Below are 18928 nucleotides of genomic sequence, written 5' to 3' on the forward strand. Positions count from 1 at the left end.
ACCCCTCAACTGGACTCTTGCAGTAACCCCCCACATGGTCTCCAATCTATCCTCCAGAGAACTGTCAGATTGCTTTCCCTGAGCATAGGTCTAAGTCATCCCTCTGTTCTAAAAGCTCCTGTGTCTCCCAATTGTCCTGGATCAGATATGAATTCCTGGCCTCAGCCCCTTTTGTGGGCAGCTCCCAAGTTTCTCTCCCTCATACATTCTCCATTTGGGCCAGACTGGCCTCGTCTTCTTCCCCCGCTCCAATATCCCATCTCCTGCCTCTCTGCCTCTCTGGTCTGTTTGACACACTCCCCTCCTCACCTCTACTTCTTAGAACCCCCAGAACCTCCTTCCAGAGCTGTCCCCTTTCCTGATCTCCCCCAGACTGTTCATATCCCCTCTGGAGATCATTCTTTTCATTGATTTTGGTCATATATTTAGAACATCCTGTATCCTTCTAGTAGCATGTGAGTTCTTTGAGCACAGAGACTAGCTCATTTTTTATTTGTATCTCCAGTGCTTAGCACAATGTCTGTACACAGTTGCAACTTAATAAATGCTTACTGATTGGTTGCTACTTGAAAAATTGGTCTAAGACCCTCCATCTCTTGGCTTGGGGCCATTCCCCTCCTGGCATCCCCGGCTCCCTGTGAGGGTCCTTGCTGAAATTTTGCCTTCTGCAGGAAGCCTTTCCCAAGCCTCTTCATTCTAGAACCTTCCCTCTGTTGGTTCCTTCATATTTGTCTTATATACAATTGGCTTACATGTTGTCTCCCTTATTCTATCAAGAGCTCCTTAAGGGCAGGTACTGACCATCTTTTCCTTTCTTTGTCTAGGCAGGGCACAGCACAGTGCTTAGTACATAGTGGGTGCCTAATAAATGCTTATTGACTGACTAATCCTTCTTCCATAGGTCAGCCCTTTCCGGCCCTTGAAGCCAGTGTATACCCCTACAGTCTTCTCTCTTCCCCGCTGAACACCCTCAGTTCTTCCAAATGCCCCTCATGGGGCATGGTTTGAGTTCCTTCGCCCCTGGGCACTCGTCTCTGGATGCTCTCCACTCTGCTATGTCCTTCCCTCAAAGTGGTACCCAGAATGGAGAGCAGTCCTCCCTGGGTGGCTGATTAGGGCAGAGGCCAGGGGGCCGTTCTGGACCCCTGCAGTATTGCTCACTCAGTACTTACAGAGAGCCTGGACCCGAGGGCCTTCCCTCTTCTCCACTCTTGCTAACACACCAGAGAGGGTGACAGCAGCCCCCTTCTCCACGTCCAGTCTCCACCTGCAGCCCAGTTACTCAATGCAGAGATTTCTTAGAGGGCCATGGCAAAGGTGATGGAGCTCCTATGTCTCAGAGCCATGAATGAAGGCTGCCGAATGAGTTGGAGTATTCTGATGCTGAGTACAGAAGAAAGAAGCTCATTTGTTCATTCAGGAAATCAGCTAGCAGCCAGCACCCACGCATCAGGCAGTCTGAGTAACAAGAAGCTCTGCCTGTGAAGCAGGGGGCTTGATGGTTGGTATCTCAGGGAAAGCTCGTAACATGGGCTGGGGGCTGCCAGACCTACAGAAAGCTGGAAAGCCTGGGAAAAACCAGACACGCTCTTGGGTTACTCCTTTTTGATTTAGAACCCTTGTGTCCAGTATGGGCGGAAGGCCTCAACATAGCCTTTGTTCATCTGCCAAATTGGGGCCCCCAAAATTCTGTGTGCACAAGCTTGACTTTTTAACACCAATGTTATGTTTTGTTTTTTGCCTTTTTTTTTTAAATAGGGCAATTGGGGTTAAGTGACTTGCCCAGGGTCACACAGCTAGTTTTTGTGTTAGGTGTCTAAGGCCAAATTTGAACTCAGGTCCTCCTGACTCCAGGGCCAGTGCTCTATTCACTGCGCCACCTAGCTGCCCCCAATGTTATGTTTATGCAGTCTGACCCCAGTGAGACAGGGACTGGCTCCATGCCACTTAGCTACAATAACAGTGAGCTGGCATTCAGGCAGCTGGCTCAAGATTTGTAAAGTGCCTTCCATGCACCACCTCACTTGAGAGCAGAAGCAATTTTTTAAGGCCCTACATTGTACAGTGGGTACTGATGCCCTCCATAGAGGGACTTTCCCCTTTTGCGAGTTTCCCATATGAATGAAATCACAGGTCTGACCCAGTCTCCCTAACCCCAAGCTGTCAGACCCAGGTGGTCACTGCCTAGGCTCCTCCCGCCAGGGTCCCAATTTGTCTCTAACTGGTTAAATGTCAACATTCTGCCTCAGCAGGCATTTCTTTGTATCTAAGCTTGGAGAGGTAGGCCTAGTCCAGCCTGTCTGTCTCTGTCTCTCATCTCAGGAGCGGGGTGTGGAGGATGAGCTGTTTAGCAGATATATTGTGGGTCCTGACAGAGCTGGAAGGGACATTAGCCAGTAAGGTCCAGGAGGAGGTTTACTTTTCTGTGTCAGGGAACCCCTGGAAATGTCTGATGAGACTTAGGGAACCCTCATTAGAGTCATGGTTTGAAATGCACCAAATAAAATACTAGGACTTAAAAGAAAACCAATGAATTGGGAACACCGATATCTGAAAATGAACAAAAAACCAAGTTCACAGGCCCAGGGTAAGAAGCCCAGTCCCTTGTTTTAGAGATAAGACAAGTGAGGCCTGGAGCTGTGAAGTGGTCTGTTCAGGGTGCCCCAGAGAGGGAGAAGCTGACCTGAGCCCAGAGCCCTCCCCTCCCCTCCAGGGCAGCTGAGCCCTGGTTTTCTGTGAGCAGCTTCAGACCTCATCACTGGGCTGCTTCCTGAGGGATGCTGGCCTGGCCTCCAGGGTCCATGGAGATGCCTCCTGGGTCAGGATCTCCAGCCTGAACTGCCTCCCATCCCTCCCCTGTTTCATTCCTAGTGGTTCAGCCACCACATCCAGTCCTCTCTAACCTCTCCTGGCTCAGTTTCCTGAACACTCTACGGTATGTACTTCTAGCCAGATTCTAGGGTCCCTTCTCTCCCTCACTGGGCAGCAGGGGATAGTGGTCCTGAAGTCCACCCTTCAAGGCCTAGAAAGAAATCTTGCCCTAAACAGGACCCATCGATAGCTATGTGGTGACTTCTTTGCCAGGTTCTCAGCAGCTGCAGCTGATGACAGAAAAGCCCCTCCCCTTTCAGTTTAAAGGCCTAGAAATGAGCAGAGAAGACCTTGTCTCTAGGGCAGGCCTTTCCATCACTATGCTAGACATTAACCACTGAACTAAAGCTCCATCTCACAGGAAAAGTAACAGGAATTTGCAGCAATAGCTGAAAAGCCAACCTCTCTCCTAAGTCCAGGTCATAGATTCACACAAGTCATCAGAGCTGGAAGAAACCTTAGAGGTCATAGCAGCCTACCCCTGAATTGTACATATGGACAAACTGAGGTCCAGAGAGGGGCTGCTGTACCTCACTGAGATCACAAGCTGGGTAGGAGCAGAGACTAAAATCTGCATCTTCTCTCTCCCAGATCATGGCTCTTGCCATCGCTCTGTGGGGCAAAAGCTGCTGATTTTTTGTTTTCATTCAGACAAATTTGCATCCACTGGGGTGTGAATAACATCTGCTTCACCAAGGCTAGGTTAGAACCTCTGCCTCAGTTTCCTCAACTGTAAAATGGGGGTAATAACAGCACCTGCTTCATAGGGTTGCTGTGAGAATTGAATGAGATAACACTGTAATTGTAAGGTTGTGCCAATGCCTGGCACATATTAGGTGCTGTATAAATATTTATTTCCTTCTTTCCCTCTTCCCCCACCCCAAAGCAAGGAAAGCATGCTCAGGACTTAACTGGACTTAGCCATGGGACTCAGACTGGAACAATTGATGGAGTTCTATTCAGGTAAGCTTCCATAGCTTAGAACTGCCCTGACTTTAGGATCTTGCCATCTGAAAGGTCTCAGCACACAAAGAGCTAGGGCTCTGTAATAGTAATGGCAATTAAAGATTCCCCTGTATTGGCTTGGTTTTCAAATTGATTGTGTTAAAACCCAGAGCTTGTTAATCCCACCTGTGGGATGGGCTTGTTGATGTGAAAAGAAAGTCCTGAACTGGGAGGAGCTGGTGACGTAGATTTGGAGAGATAAGAGAGAGGCGGAAGATCTTTTTGGAAGCAGCACCTCGTGGAGAGAGAGAGACTAAGAGAATTGCTGGTGGCCACTTTGAATTGCCCTGGACTTTTGAGACCTGCCCCCTGAGCTGCCAAGGACTGAGGAGACATGGCTGTTTTGCTGGTACTTTGTCTGTCTGTTTTGATGTTGTTTTGCCAGATTTGTCCACTGGTGAAAGACAGTCCTTTTGTTGAAGAAGTCCTGGAACCTGGCTGTTCGCTAAGAAGCCCTGAGACTGTCCTGCAGACAGAGAGTGAATACTGTCCACTGGTGAGGGACAGTGCTGTTGTTGCAGGGGTCTGGAGACTGTCCTGCAGACAGAGTGAATACTGTCCACTGGTGAGGGACAGTGCTGTTGTTGCAGGGGTCTGGGAGCCTTTCTGTTGGTTCAGAAGCCCTGAAGAAGGATTTTCTTGTTGTATGTTTACAGAAATCCTGGGAGAGGGCTTTGCTAATGTGTTCAGGGGTTCTAGGACTGTTCTACAGACAGAGGATAAATTCATGAAGGGACTGGCAATGTATCTTGTGGCTTTGCTAAGCCTTGTCTCCCCAGGAACTAAGATTGCTGAGAACTTGCCTCCTGTCAAGATGAAGAAAAGACCTCCATTTGGGTATTAAGTGCTGTGTTTAAACTTGATGTAACTCTGGGGTAGATTCAATTGTGATCCAGGGGTGGGGAACTTTTGACCTTATGTTTGGAAACTAATCTCCATTTGAGAAGAGGGGCTTTGTGGTGGACTTAATTAAGGTATAGCCTAGGGGTGGAGAAGTATTTAGAACAGAGACTTTGTAATTGGTTGAATGATTGGAAGGTCCTGGGGTGGGGTAGTGCTTGGAGATTATTTAATCACACTTAGTAAATGCTGTATTTGGAATGATGTCATGTTTTAATCTTCTCTGTTCTTGGTTGGTCACTGAATAAAATGGAGAGCACCTATGCTGGTATTCTGAACCTTGGGAAGTTGCCTTTCCTTGGCATTACATTACAGGCTCCTGAGACTTGTCCCTGCCAGTTGACTAGGCAGGTCATGCCTCCATGGAAAACTTGGGGGCCAAGGAGCTGTGCCCCGCTGACCTCACACTGTGTCCTTGCTGAATATCCTTTCCAGGTTATCACTACATACACTTCTTTGTTTATTAAATGGTCTACAGGTGTCTCCTTTTGTTCTCACCTTGGAAACTTAAGCCCCTGGACAGGTACAAGTCAGGCCTGGTGCAGAATGTGGCCCTCAAGTTTGTGAAGAAGGTCTCTAGCCAAGTAAAGGGCAGGAGGGATATAATGGGTGACCACATAGCAGGAAAGGAAATGTCCCCTGGAAAGTAGAGGCTGGCTGCCTTGAGCTCAGGGCATTGGGGAGGTCTAATCATGATCAGACATTTTCTGGCCAGACTCTCACTACTACTAATAATGATTTTAAAATTATAATAGCACTTCTATAGTGCGTGAAGTTTCGCCAAGCTGCATGGACAATCTGATTTGAGTTTGAGACTCTTCTGATGGCCATAATGTTACCCAACCTCCCAGGGCATCCTCCCCCTCTCCAAACCCTACTCATCCTTCGTGGTCCAGCTGAGGTCCTCTGAGAAGCTTTCTGCTACCCTCTAGACTTCTATGGCACTTACCCTCAGAACCAAATAATTGACCATATCATGACACTGACTTTTACATCCCCTATTGTTTCTGTCTGTGCTGGCCTTGGCTCCCCAATTAGAAAGGTAGGAACCCATGTTTTTCCCTTCCTTATTCTGCCTGTCACCTCCTCTCCAAGTGCATTTCTAGGACAATGCTAAACAAATACCCCAATGCTAACTCAAATAACCTGAGTCATCTTTGAGGTAAGGCCAAACTCACTGGGCTGGATTCCTTCATCAAGCTGTGAGTATATGGTGAGGGAAGTGAGGGGCAGGAAGGACAGGAGGAGGACACCAAGCATTTGAAGCTGTGCCATAGGATGCCAGGGCTCAGGGCTGGACCCTTTTTTTTACACATGAGGAAATTGGGACCCAGGGTGATTCAGAACAAGATCCCTCAGCTAAAGACATGGGATTTGGAGTCATGAATTCTCTAGGTCCAAAGCCAGGGCTCCTCTCTACACCAGGATGCCTAGGGCAGGTGCAGGCAGAGGAAGGGATGAAGCCTGAGCCTCCTGGCCCAGCAAGGGAGGCCCATGGAATGCATCCTATCCTATCAGGCAAGATACAGGCACAGGTTTGGGTGAACCTCCCCTCCTTCGCCCTGCAAGCCCACTCCATTGCGGCTGCTGGGCTGGTTCCAAACTCTGCACCTAAAGAGACTGGATTCCCGTCCTTGCACTGCAGGCTTCGGGTGCCTAGCAACGCTCCCACCCCCAGGGGCTGGCAGGCTGGGGTGGGAGCACAGTGGTGCCCGGGGAGGACCTTCTGGCCTCTGCTGGCTACAAGGCACGCTCTATTTAACCTGACCCAAAAAAGGCAAAGGATCAATTGTTTTCATGTTGGTTCACCTTCCTAAAATAGGAGATCTTTAAAGGTCTGGCTTCACGCAGACGTCCAGTCAGTTTCAGGCTGGGAGGCCCGCCCCCAGCACTTCCACAAGGCCTGGCCCCTAGGGGGCGCTTGTCGACGAATGGCTTGGCGAGAGCGGTGGGGAGATGTGAGGAAAGGGGCGGAACCTGAGGGCGGTGGGCGGTGCTCGAGGAGAGGCGGCAGTTGGAGGCGTGGTCTGCGAGGAAAGAGCAGAGTCCGGCTGGGGGGAAGGGGCTTTTAGGGAAAGGGGAGGAGTCTGGACATGCTCTCTTTCCCGACCTCCGTGAGCAGGCGGCGGAAGTTGGGGGGCGGGATTGAGAGTCTGAGCCTGCTCTGACTGGTTCAATATGCGGAAGCGATCCTGTTTCCTGGAGACGGCGCGTGGCGGCGGCGGCAGCTGCGGTGGAGACCGGCCTGTACGCGTGGGCGAGTGGTGCGTGTCCTCTGTGGTCGTGGGGCCACTGCCCGCGATGCGGGTGCGGGAGGCCGAGACCCAGGGGCCCTGTTGTCCGAGTCCCGCTCTTGCGTGGGGCACCCCGGAACCTGCCCCGTGCCTGTTTCCCCATCTGTAAAGAGCGCCTCCCAACCCCAGACCTAGCGTCCTCTCTGTGACCCCCTGCTAGGCTTGTCCCGTGACCTTGGGCCAGCCCCTGTCCACTTCCAGACCTTAGTTTCCACATCTGTAAAAGGAGATTGGACTAGATCACCCCTTCCACCCATCTTGTGACCTGTTACTATTTGCCGCGTGGCCTTGGATAAGTCACTTCCTCCCAGATTCAGGTTCCCCATCTGTAAAAGGAGACTGGACTAGAACCCCCGTCCCCATCTTTGGTTCTGTGGTCTGTTACTGATTTGCTGTGTGGCCTTGGGCAGGTGACCTTCCCCTGGACCTCAGTTTCCCTATGTGTTAAAGGAGAAGGTGGGTTTAGGTGACCCCCAAGGTCTCCTGGCTTCCTGGGGTTCTCCTCCCTCTGGCCCCCCCAAGTCCAGCGCCCCTCTGACTTTGGGCACATCCCTCCCCCCAGGTCTCAGTCCCGGAGGGTTGAGGGTCTGCTGCCCCCACCCCAGGGGCCCCTCTTCCAGGGCCTGGCTTCAGGTCCAGGATGTTTGTCCTGGTGGAGATGGTGGACACAGTGCGAATCCCGCCGTGGCAGTTTGAGAGGAAGCTCAATGATTCCATCTCGGAGGAGCTCAACAAGAAGCTGGCTAACAAGGTGGGCCCTCCGTCCTGGGCGCCCTCGGGGGCTATGCTGTCCTCCCCTCCGCCTTAGTCATCCTGGCATGTGGGGCCCTGTTTGTGTTCAGAGAACCACCTAGTCATCAAGCACCTCCTGTGCGCCGGCCTCATCTCCTGAGGAGGAGAGCACAGGCAGGGGAGCAGGTGTAAGTGGAAGGCCTCCCGAGAGGGCAGTGCGAGGGAGCTGGGCCTGCAGGTGCCAGGCGAGGGCAGAAACGGGATGAGAGTCCTTCCTCGTCTGTGAGCCCAGCCTGAGCCTGAAGCCCAGCACCTCATAGGTGCTTGTCAGTGCTTGTGGGTTGGGGGTAAAGAGGGGGTCTCACTCGCATTTAAGATACAGGTGGGGCGCTGGATGGTGCCTGAGAGGCCATCAGGACCGTCGCCCCTGTTTTCCATATGTAGAAACTGAGGTGCAGAGGAGCCCTGACCATTGCTTTCATGGCCTTAGATCACTGGTCCCCACAGCAGCCCCGACAGGGCATGAGGGCAGCTTCCATGCACCTCTGCCCTCCCGTTCTGGTGCCCACCTGGCCTGGGCCTCCTGTCGGTGGTCCTCCTGGGTGAGCATCTAGTCAGTCCTGGAAAGGCCGGCCCCCACAGGCGAGTGGCTGAGTCAGCGTGTCTCCCACAGGTCGTATACAACGTTGGGCTTTGCATCTGCCTGTATGACATCACCAAGTTAGAGGACGCCTATGTGTTCCCAGGGGATGGTGCGTCCCATACCAAAGGTGGGCATCCACAGTCCCCTCTTTACACTGAACTGAGAGTTGGGAGGGATCTCGAAGGCATGGGGTCCACCCACCAAGCCTTTGCCCTGGGCTGGGGGCCCCCAGCTGCCCTGCCGTGACCCCTACCCCGGGCACTTGGTGCTGTTTCTGGAGCTGTGTCTGAAGAATGGCCCATGGGGGTGTTGGAGGCATTGTGAGAAGGCCTGGGTCTGCCACTACAGAGCTGGGTCCCTTTCCATGTCCCCCCCAGCCTCAGTTTCCTCCTCTGTAAAAGGGGGAGTTGGACTTAGGCATCTCTAAGCTCTTCTCCAGCTCTGGTCCAGGCTCATGGGTCCCCCCACATCTTGTCCCAGAGCTCAAGCTTCGCTTGGCAGTGTCTCCTCCTCGTCACCTTCCTCTGGCTGTGCCCCAGCTGGGCAGGGTAATGGTCAGAAGTGGACCCCAGCTGCAGGTGTACTAAGACCAGGGGACCCCACTGCACCCTCTCCCCTGCCACCTCCTTTTCTTTGCTTTTAAAAATTAGTCTTTTATCTGTGTGTTTGGTTTTTACAGCATGGGAATTCCTGGGCACGAGCCCCGCCCTCCCCTCCCCCACAACCAAGATGCAGTGACCCTGAGCAGCCTTCATATCTCCAAGTAAAGGGGGGCCAGTTTTCCTCCCCTCTTCTCCAGGGCTCCCAGTCCTTCCCCAGGGTCGGCCATCTAGTCCTGGCTAGAACTAAGGCAAGGACTTCTCAGAACCTTAAAGGAGCAGTTTCTTTCTCTTGCCTGGGGCTGCTCTCTCTCCTTTGCTCCCTCCAAACCCCAGGAGTGAATCTCTTTCCTGGTCTGGGGCACTGGGTTCCCCTGCCACACTGACTGGGGTGACCTCCCTAAGATGGGCCAGGGAAGAAGGAACTCAGGCCAGGGAAAGTGTTTGCATTTTCAGAACACCTGCATCCGAGATCACTCTGCCAAAGCCAGCCTGGGATCTGAGCCTGGGGGCTCAGCCACCTGCTCTCCCCTGCATGTAGGCCTGGGCCTTGTCTAGGCAGTGGGAGGCTCCTTGGCAGGGTGCACTCATCCTTAGGGGACCGCGAGCCAGATGCCAGCCACAGCATTGCTAGGCCCCCAGCCCCTCCAACACTGATTGAGGCCTTGAGTCTGAGCTAGAAAGTAGCAGAAGGCAGTTAGTCTAGCCCTGTTATTTTATAGCTGAGGAAACTGAGGCACGGAGAAGGGCAGGGATGGACATGCTCCAGCTCCACTGCAGCTGTGGGCAGAGCCAGGAACAAGAGGCCAGCTGCCTCTGGGGCTTCAGTTACCTTGGTGAAAGGAAGGGCTTGGGCCACATGCTTGTTGCTAACTCATTTCTAGGGTGCCTTCCTCTTGTGGGGGATTCCTGGACCTGTGCTTAGGGGTCCCCTTTCCCCTCCCAGTCCTGTGCTCAGGGGTCTACCTCCCCCTCCCAGTCCTGTGCTTTGGGGTTCACTGCTCCCCTAGCCCTGTGCTTTGAGATCTACCTTTCCCTTTGCCACTGCCAGAGGCCAGGTGTCAGAAACTGGCCTGGCAGTTACCACACGCCAAAGGGCCTTTGAGCAGCAGGGCAGGCTTTGAATGTCTTGTGTTCTTCCTGCCCTCCAGATTCCCAGGATGTGGGAGGCTGAAGGATTTTTCTGTCTTGTGAGTGAATGACCTCTACATCCCTTCTTTCCCATGCTTTGCATCAGCTCAGCTCCCTGGGAGGTCAATGCCCTCTCTCCAGCAACATAGGCCTTCCCACTGTGGTAGTAGAAAGCACTTCCTGCTTACTGATGAGGGTCTCCCGACATGCACCCCCTCCTCCAGCTCAGGGGCCATAGCGGCCCTGCCTGCCTCCATATCCGCTGCCTCTGTCTGCCAGCTCCCACTGCTGAAGTGAGAGTATAGAGCACGTCTTTTTAAAAACATTTTTATTCATAGCTTTTTTTTTTTAATCTCACCTTCATTTCTGAATATATTTCCTCCCTTCTCTGTCTAGAGAACCATTGCTTGTAACAAAGAGTTCAGATGAAGGGGAAAAAGTCAGTTCAGCAAAACTCACCTACATGTTAACTTTGTCTAACAGTGTATGCAGGGTTCTACACCCATGGTCCACCACCTCTGCCAAGAAGGGAGAGAGGTGCATTTTCTCCTTTCCTCTTTGGGGCTATGCTTGGTCCTCTTTGTGGCCTTTCCCTTCATGTGGCTGGAGTCACTGGGCACACCGTCTTCTGCTCCTGCTCCCTGCTCCCTTCTGTCCACATCAGTTCATATTGATTGTCATATGCAGACTTAACACCCTGGGCCTCAGGTTCTGGGAGCCGCTGTTTGAAAGGAAGTGTGAAGGGCACTGGCTCACTAGGACAAAGAGACCAAGGGGGTCCTCTCCTCCACCTTGCCCCCGTGTCAACGGCAGGCATATTCGAGCCTCCCTTTCCAGGCCAGAGCTGTGCCTCAGGCCAATCAGTCTAAAGGGAGACTTTTTTTTTTTTAAAGCAATTGGGGTTAAGTAACTTGCTCAAGGTTACACTGCCAGGTGTTTCTGGGTGGGTGCTAAGTGTCTGAGCCTGGGATTCGATCTCCAGGTCATCCCAACACTGGAGCGGGTGCTCTTACTCACTGTGCTACCTGGCCGCCCCAAGACTTTTTTTTTTAATCTAAATTCCTCTTGAGCTGATTTTGCCCTTTCCAGATTCTAAAGGAGATGGGCCTTCGAGGAAGGTCAGACTTGACTTTGGTGCAGAGGATCCCAGTGGAGACTGTGGCCCTCTCTGAATGACCTGTGTTCTACCAAGGCTTTATGCAGCTTGGGAGGGGACCTTCGAGGTTGCCTGGTACCTGATGGGCTATGAGGAGGCTTCCAGAGCCCATGACCAGAGCAATTGGCTGGTGGGGGGTGGGGGAGGGAGTGGCGCAGTTTCCAGGGACCTCCATTTCCAATCAAAATTGATTCTGATTTAGTAAAATGAAGAACTTGTGTTCAGAATGTTCCGGGGATGAACTTGGCTGCCTCATCAGGGAGTTCCCTGGCATTTAAGGTGTTCAAACATAGACTGTGTGACCATTTGTGGGGTGGATTGTAGATGGGCCTTGGGCTGCTGGGGGAGATGAGCTGAGATCAGAGTTCTTGATCAGGGCTCCCATGAACTGGCTTTTCCAGTATTTGGCAGTTGTATTTCCATATTATTGGTTGTCTTTGTTGCCCTTCATACCTTATTCCATGCATTTAAATGTTAATCTGGGAAGGTGTCACAGCTTCCCCACCTGGCCGAGCAGGGCAGAGAGCCCGTGGGTCACTGGAAGATTCCAGGGGCCCCATTGGCCCCTTATCTCACATGTGGCCTCTTGGCCCTTGTCTGAGCACCTTGAGTGACAGGGAGCTCACTATCTACCGGGCCACCTGTCCCACTTGGAACCATCTCTGTTGAGTGGGGATATCTTTGAGCTGAATATGCTTCCTAGGTTGGCACCAAGGAGGATAAAGCTAATCCTTCTTCCCTGAGATGACTAATGGCTTGTACAAGCATCCGGGTTCTGTGGGGCCCAGACACCCTGCACGAGGGAGCAGAAGTATGGCCCTGCCACAGCTGGGTGGTGCAGTCCTCCCAAGGGCCTGGTAGATAGATGGCCTGTGGCTCTTGGCTCTCCCTTCAGCAGATTATGGAAAGTGTACCAGACTGGACAGATTCAGTTCTTAGCTACAAGATGGTGTCTGAGGGCAGGACCAGAGCAATTCATAAGTGAGACAGACTGGCCCAGAAATCCCCATCCCCAGAGGGCTCCAGGCCAAGGCTGGATGGCCAATGGGCAGGGCACTTCTAGATGGGATTCCTGTAGCACTGTCCGCTAGATGCCCTCTGAGCTCTCTTCTGGCTCAGAGATTCTGAGATGTCGTGACTCAGTCTGGAGTCTGCCTCTAAATGTGGTTAGGGATTCTCTTCCTGTGTGAGCTGGGCCAGAGGCTGGAAGCCTCATCCAGTGGCCCTGCTCTGGTGCAGCAGTTTGTCCTTTGTCATGTCTGACAGAGATGGATCAACAAATGGACAGACAGAAGGAAGGAGGGAGGGACATATGGATGGAAGGAGGGATGTCCAGGAACCCAGGGCAAGGCTACCTTTGTTTCTCTGCAGTCCATTTCCGCTATGTGGTGTTTCACCCTTTCTTGGACGAGATCCTGATTGGCGTGATCAAAGGCTGCAGCCCAGAGGGGGTTCATGGTAAGCAGTCCCTTGGGCCACGTGGGAGACAAGTCTTGAGCTCAGGTTGGGAAGTCATGGGTGGGCCAGACCAGTGATTGCTGCTGTCACTATTGCCATGGACTGATCCTGAAAAGCTATCTGTGAATCAAATGTAAGAGCATGACCACATAAATTGTCTGTGTATCAGGGTAACCCGCCAGAGGCTGGTCTAGGGGAATCCTTCCATAGAGTGGGGACCTCAGGACAGCTTTCAGGTAGACAGGTGAGGTTTGTGTCAGAGCTAGGGGCCAGTGGGCACTGCTGGGCAAGGTCAGTTGGGGAATGTGCCTACCCAGTAGGGAGAGGGTTCGTTTCTTATTTTAATTTTTTTATTTATTTTTTAAGCAATTGGGGTTAAGTAACTTGCTCAAGGTTACATGGCCAGTTATTTTGTGTGGTAAGTATCTGAGCCCAGATTCGATCCCAGGTCATCCCGACTCTGGGGCCAGTGCTGTTACTCGCTGTGCTAGACCTGGCTGCCCCATGAGAGGGTTCATTTCTTATAAGGTATGGGGGACAGGAGGAAGCTCACAGACCCAGGTCTATGATCCCAATCCAGTGGTGGCAGAGGAGGGAGAGGCAGGTTTGGGGAGTGTCATCCAGAGTGTCAGGCCCAGGCCAGGCTGGTGAGACCACTTTCTGCTGGGCCAGGGAGACTTTGTTGGGCCCCAGACTTTGCTCTTGGGGGCCTGGGGTCTCTGCTGGGCACTCGGAGGCCTTTCCTTATATGTTACATGAGTTAAATTCTTTTCAGTCTCCCTTGGGTTCTTTGATGACATCCTCATCCCCCCGGAATCCTTGCAGCAGCCGGCCAAGTTGTATCCTTCCTGCTGTCTGTGGAAGCCTCTCTGGTTGTTGCTAGGGCTGCCACCAGGGGGCAGCACGGCCACAGGGATTCTGGGGGCCCCCAGGGCTCCTCAGGATGGGGAGCTTATTTACACCCAGCCTTTTCTAGGTGAGCCCTCTTGCTCCAAGTTGGCTTGGGGACCACATGAGAAGTGGCTCTGGTGTGGTGGGATAACCTTTCTTATGGGGGGGGGGGCGCTGTTCTCAGTGTGGTCCAGGAGCTCATGGCTGGAACCCATGGAGCCCCTCTCCTCTTGTGGTATCGGCTGGGTTGAAGCAATCTGGGGGCCTCGGGCACCTCTAGTAAATGAGGGGTTTGGATGTAGGTGACCTCCAAGCTTAGCTCCAACATTCACTGACTTTTATATTTGGGGGGAGGACTTTGACCCTCCACTCATGCCCTGGCCTGTTTGGTCTGGTCTTCTGAAAGGCTGCAGGTCCCATCCTTCAGTCTAGGCACCAGCTTTATGCTCATGCCTTGGGGCTAAGGGCGGATCCCATAGAATTTGTAGACCTGCTTCCTGCTGGTTGAGCCCCTTAACCCTTGAACCTGATAAGTGACGAGGCTGAGCAGGTGTGGGTTTGGGAGTACGAGACTGAAGAAGGAGCCCACGACCTGTACATGGACACTGGGGAGGAGATTCGCTTCAGGGTGGTGGATGAGAGTTTTGTTGACACATCCCCCACAGGGCCCAGTTCTGCTGAGGCTTCCACATCCAGTGAAGAGGCCTCCAAAAAAGAAGCCCCTTACACCCTCGTGGTAAGGCTGTGGGCTGCCAGGCCCCAGGTGTCAGACAGGCAGGGGCCCAGGGAGCAGCTTGTGAGCCGTGGGTCCAAGAGAGGGAGCTCTCAGGAAATGCCAAGGGGGGCAAGGGTGAGTGACTGGCCACGTGCCAGCCCAAAGAAGGCTAGGAGACCCCTCCTCCCTGGAGGGAGGAGCTGGCTGTCATTCATCATGCACTAATGGGAAGGCTGAGTCATTAGGTCCAGGCAAGAATGATATTGGCTCTTGTCTTCCTCTCCAACATGGTGGGGCCAAGCTCATTCACATGTGAGAAAAGTGCCTGCTTTGAAAGGACCCTGGAATGAGATTCTGGTCATGTACTCCTGGGGGCCTGGGTACCCCAGAGAGTAATGAGCATCTTTGACCCTGAATGAGTCCCTGGCTTGATGGGGCATGGGGGAAGGGTGGTGGGAGTAGCTGGAGAGGGACAAACAAGCACAAGGCAGAGGAAGCTGGAATTGGGGCAGCATCTACCCCAGATCTCTGGCTTGGGAGGATGGAGGACCAGAGAGCACTTTAGGAGGGAGGGCATGGAGTGGGAGCTAATTAGAAGCTTTAGGGGCCCTGGTGGTTTGTGACTCCCTGCCTGCCTGCCTGGTGAGGCTCACAGGCCACCCAGGGTCTTGTAGGGTCAGTAAGGACTCGTGTCTGTCCTGTGCCACTTTGAGCACTGGCACAAAACCAGTCCCTCCTGACCAAAGACAGCTCAGAGTTGAGCTCCCCCAGTGCCCATTGGCAGGAGGGCTGGTTTGCTAGTCGGAGCTTTGAGAAAAATGCTCCTTCCTTAGACCAGGTGAGAGCAGACACCAAAGTCTAGGCTGAATGTGCCTGTTTTCTCCCCTGGCAGGGATCCATCAGTGAACCAGGTTTGGGGCTTCTGTCTTGGTGGACTAGCAGTTAGTGACAGTCAGAGGACACTCCGTGTGCTGGCAGCCTAGGCCTGAGAGGCTAAGGCACAAGTGTGGGAGTGCTAGGACTGGGCTGCTGACCTTGGCTTCCCCAGGAGCCCTTCAGCCCCCACTGCATCCTGGCCTCCTCTCATCAGAGCCGAGGTATGACAAGTGGGGACCGAGAAGACGCTCCAGACCTGTGCCAGTGGGGGGCAACTCCCACCTCAAACCATGACCCCAAGGGCCAGGAGCAGGGGAGATTCATGGCACTGCTGGTGGCTTTACGGAGTATCCACCCTGCAACCCTGGGAATGCCCCTCTGGGCCTCAGTTCGTCTTGTCACCTGCCCCTCCCTCCCAGCTTGAAATCACCTGGTCCTGCCCCAGTCCCGTTGCCAGCAGTGAAACCGAGTGGCTGCCACCTTCCTCTGAGGTGTCTGCCTAGATGGGCTCTGGTAGCTGGAGGGCCCTGAATGGGGCCAAGGCAGAGCCAGGGTCTATTCACAGACAGGTACTGGCAGGGATTTCAGCCCACAGCCTCCAGGGGAAGGATGGCCCCTGCTCTGGTTTCTTTAGCTGCACCCTGAATTTTCCCCAGCTGTGTGTCCCCCCAGGGGTTCCCTGTTTGGCACTGCCCTTGGAGCCTGCTGGGTGAGAGCTAACCAGGAGAATCCCCCAGGCTCCCTTTAAACTCATACCTAGTGGGGGGGGGGCAGGTTGGTTGCGCCGCCCCCCCCCCCCCAATAAAATGGCTGTTGGTGGTAAAAAGCAGACCCGTGTTTTCCTTGGCAGCAGTGGACGCTGAGGCTCTTTCCCTGGTTTTGGGGGCAGAACTGGTATGACGGTAAAGGGGACCCTGCCTGGCCCCCAGGCTCCCTCACCCTGAATGTGAATGAAGAGATAGCTAGGAGGGCAGGCCTGCTCAGACTTTGGGCTGGGCCTTGCATAGTCACAGTGGAAGGTGTGGGCAGCCCAGGGACCAATCGTCTGCCCTAGCAGCTTGACCTCTAACAGGCTAAGTGAGGCAAGCTAGATGGAGGCTAGAGGGCTGAGAAACACCTTAAGCTCAACTGCTGGGCCAGTTTGAGCCTAGGCCAGGATTCAAACCCTAGCTGTCCCCGACTGGGTATCCTCAGTGAATCAGTCAGTAAAAGGGGGAGAAGACCTGTACAACCTCCCCCGGGGATCCAGTCCCACATCCTTGCCTTTTCAGAAGAACCTCCTGGAGATGTGACAAAAGTCGGCCAAAGGCCTCAACTCCTCTTCTCACCCTACATAGCTGAAGTTTCTAAATCTTGCCAAGTCTCTCCAGCCCTTTTGTCTGCTCCAACCACCTCTTAGCTGAGTGTTCATTCTCCAGGCTTAGGAGCTGCCAGGCTTAGATCAGAGCATGGCTCCTCTTCTCTCCCTCTTACCCCCAAGTAATACTCTCGCCTAGCTTTGAAAGGCTTTCTCATCCCAGCCCCCAGCATAATTCCCCGAGTTCACTCCCCAGTCTGGCCTTCTGTATCTCCAAGCCCTCCCCTCCTCACCTTAGTCTCAGGCTTCTTTACTTCTGACTGCCCCAGCTGCCCATCCCCAAACTTACCCAGAGAGCCCTAGTTTCCCCATCTATCTCTGTATCCTATATGCCTGGCACATTGGCATGTAGTAGGTGTTTTCCTAAACTCTCACTGTGTTGTAGTGAGACCCAGCATTTACCTGCTGAGTTCAGGGATTGGTAGGTGGCTCTGAAGACTGGGGTCCTTCAACCTTCCTAAGGAGGGGTTGCCAAGAGAAAAGATACATGAGTCTGATCCTGGAATGGGAGGGGTGAATGTGGGTGCCAAGAGTCCTGCCATGGCCATGGGAAATAGGCTTGGATGAGAGACCCCAGGGAGAAGAGGATCAGCTGGCCTGGGCTGAGGCTACTTCCTGTCTGTGCACCTTAGATAATCTTCCCCATTCCTTACAGCTCCATCATCTTCCCCTGAAGGTATTGATTGTGTGAACCTGCGTAGGCACATGTGGGTGTGTGCATACACACAGCCATGAGCATCAGCCTGAAGGGAAAGCAGGCTAGTGGAGGGATGGTCAGGGGCAGGTGCTTGGCTCTGCTGGATTTTATTTCTGGGCTCCAGCTGGCCTTGCTCCACCCCTCGGCCCACTGCAGCCCAGAGTCACCTGCAGCACAGACACACCTGGGACAAGGAAGCAGTCACTGAACTGGAAGAACAAAAAAAGATTTTCTTTCTTTAAAACCTCCATCCATTGGTGAAATGATCAGGGAGGAAAGGCCTCTTCAGATGGAGCCTGACGATCCAAAGTAAAAGCAGTTAGCTGGGCAGGACAGCCCCTTGTGCTGCTCCAGGCCAGGCCCTGGGAGTGTTGGGGACCGAGAGGCTCACTTAGGAGGGGGCTACATGGAAGATGGAAGTGCTCCTTTGTAAATGATGCCACAGCCAAGTCCAAGGGAGGGGAGGGGTGGGGGTGGGGAGGCAGGGCCCGGTGGTCACTGCTGCAGCTCCTTCATCCGGTTCAGGGCGCTGCCCGCTCGGAACCACTCTATCTGTGTCTCATTGAAGGTGTGATTCAGGAGGATGGTTTCCTGGTTCCCATTGGGGTGCTTGATGATGCACTTCAGGGGCTGCAGGGAACACAGCAGGAGACAGGCCTCACTGCCCTGGCCCGAGGGACCACATGGACCTCCCTGCTCCTGCCCTACGGCCCCACAGGGTGGGCAGGGCCCAGGTCCAACATCCCACCACATGGACCTCCCTGCTCCTGCCCTAGGGCCCCACAGGGTGGGCAGGGCCCAGGTCCAACATCCCAAGCCACCACTCCTCCCAGTTCATCAGGGGACCCTGGCCTCCCCTCTGCTCCTGGTCCAAGTGACAGGAATAGGCCCCAAACTGCTGAACAAGGATAAGGAGATCTGGGTTCCCATCCCAGCCCTGCTCCTAAACTGACCATGAGGCAGTCAGTGGCCTTCTCTGAAAAGTGGGCTGGATGGTTTGAGGGTTTCAGCCCCTCTGGCCTTCCCTAAATGACAACCCCCTCCGGGGAAGGCAGCAGGGCAGGAGACTCATAGGCCCTGGTAGCTGGTTACCTTGCCAGGAGTAAAGTCCTTCAGTCCCTGGATGGTCAGTTTGTCCACAGGGTGGATCTTGTTATAGTCCTCGGGGTCAGAGAATGTCAAAGGCAACAGACCTTGTTTCTTCAAGTTAGTTTCTAGAGGTCAGAGAATGAAGGGCCCCTCACCACTGTGGCCCAGGACACAGCTAGCCCCGAAGGCCCTTGGAGCTCCTGGCTGCTTCCAGGGCAGGGAGATGGATGCTGCCCCAGTTCCCGCCTGAGGAGGCAGCGGGGGGGCCAGAGCAATCAGACATCCATGGGGCAACAGGGCACTGAAGCAGGTGGGGCCATCCCAGCTTGGATCAGATGGAAGAGAAGACCAGGGGTGACTCTGCACTCAACAGAGGGCAAGCCATGTCTGCTGAGGCTTTTCCCACAAGAAACTGACCCTGGTCCAGGCACCAGGACCCAGAGCAGCAGGGACAGTGAATGTGGCCCATCCCCAGAGGCCTGACTGCCTGGGGCCTCAAGGGCTGACTTCATGG

At 53.7% G+C, this 18928-nt stretch overlaps 2 protein-coding genes across 4 annotated transcripts in view; one reads left to right on the forward strand and one right to left on the reverse strand.

Annotated features, from left to right (window-relative positions):
• Window positions 1–6903: 6903 nt before the first annotated feature.
• On the forward strand, window positions 6904–16058 carry POLR3H (RNA polymerase III subunit H). Of its 2 annotated transcripts, none has more exons than XM_069099432.1 (7): window positions 6904–7040; window positions 7676–7821; window positions 8476–8572; window positions 12703–12789; window positions 13565–13628; window positions 14215–14416; window positions 15288–16058. In XM_069099432.1, exons 2-7 carry the CDS (start codon window positions 7711–7713, stop codon window positions 15339–15341), a joined length of 615 nt encoding a protein of 204 aa, XP_068955533.1. In that variant the 5' UTR covers window positions 6904–7040; window positions 7676–7710; the 3' UTR covers window positions 15342–16058. The 2 variants fall into 2 exon arrangements, with proteins under 2 accessions (XP_068955533.1, XP_068955532.1); XM_069099431.1 differs by having other exon boundaries at window positions 6910–7040; window positions 7633–7821.
• A 1477-nt stretch (window positions 16059–17535) lies between these two features.
• Window positions 17536–18928, reverse strand: part of ACO2 (aconitase 2) — a 31109-nt gene continuing 29716 nt past the window's right edge. For both annotated transcript variants that reach the window (XM_069099445.1, XM_069099446.1), the window contains 2 exons: window positions 18418–18539; window positions 17536–17955 (listed from right to left, as the gene is read on the reverse strand). In XM_069099445.1, the coding sequence (XP_068955546.1) occupies window positions 17821–17955; window positions 18418–18539 (257 nt within the window). In that variant the 3' untranslated portion in view covers window positions 17536–17820. The remainder of the gene's footprint in view (window positions 17956–18417; window positions 18540–18928) is intronic.

The sequence above is a fragment of the Petaurus breviceps genome, unplaced genomic scaffold, assembly GCF_028583685.1.
Source record: "Petaurus breviceps papuanus isolate PSGF00001 unplaced genomic scaffold, PetGlider_PUasm1.0 379, whole genome shotgun sequence".
NCBI lineage: Eukaryota > Metazoa > Chordata > Mammalia > Diprotodontia > Petauridae > Petaurus > Petaurus breviceps.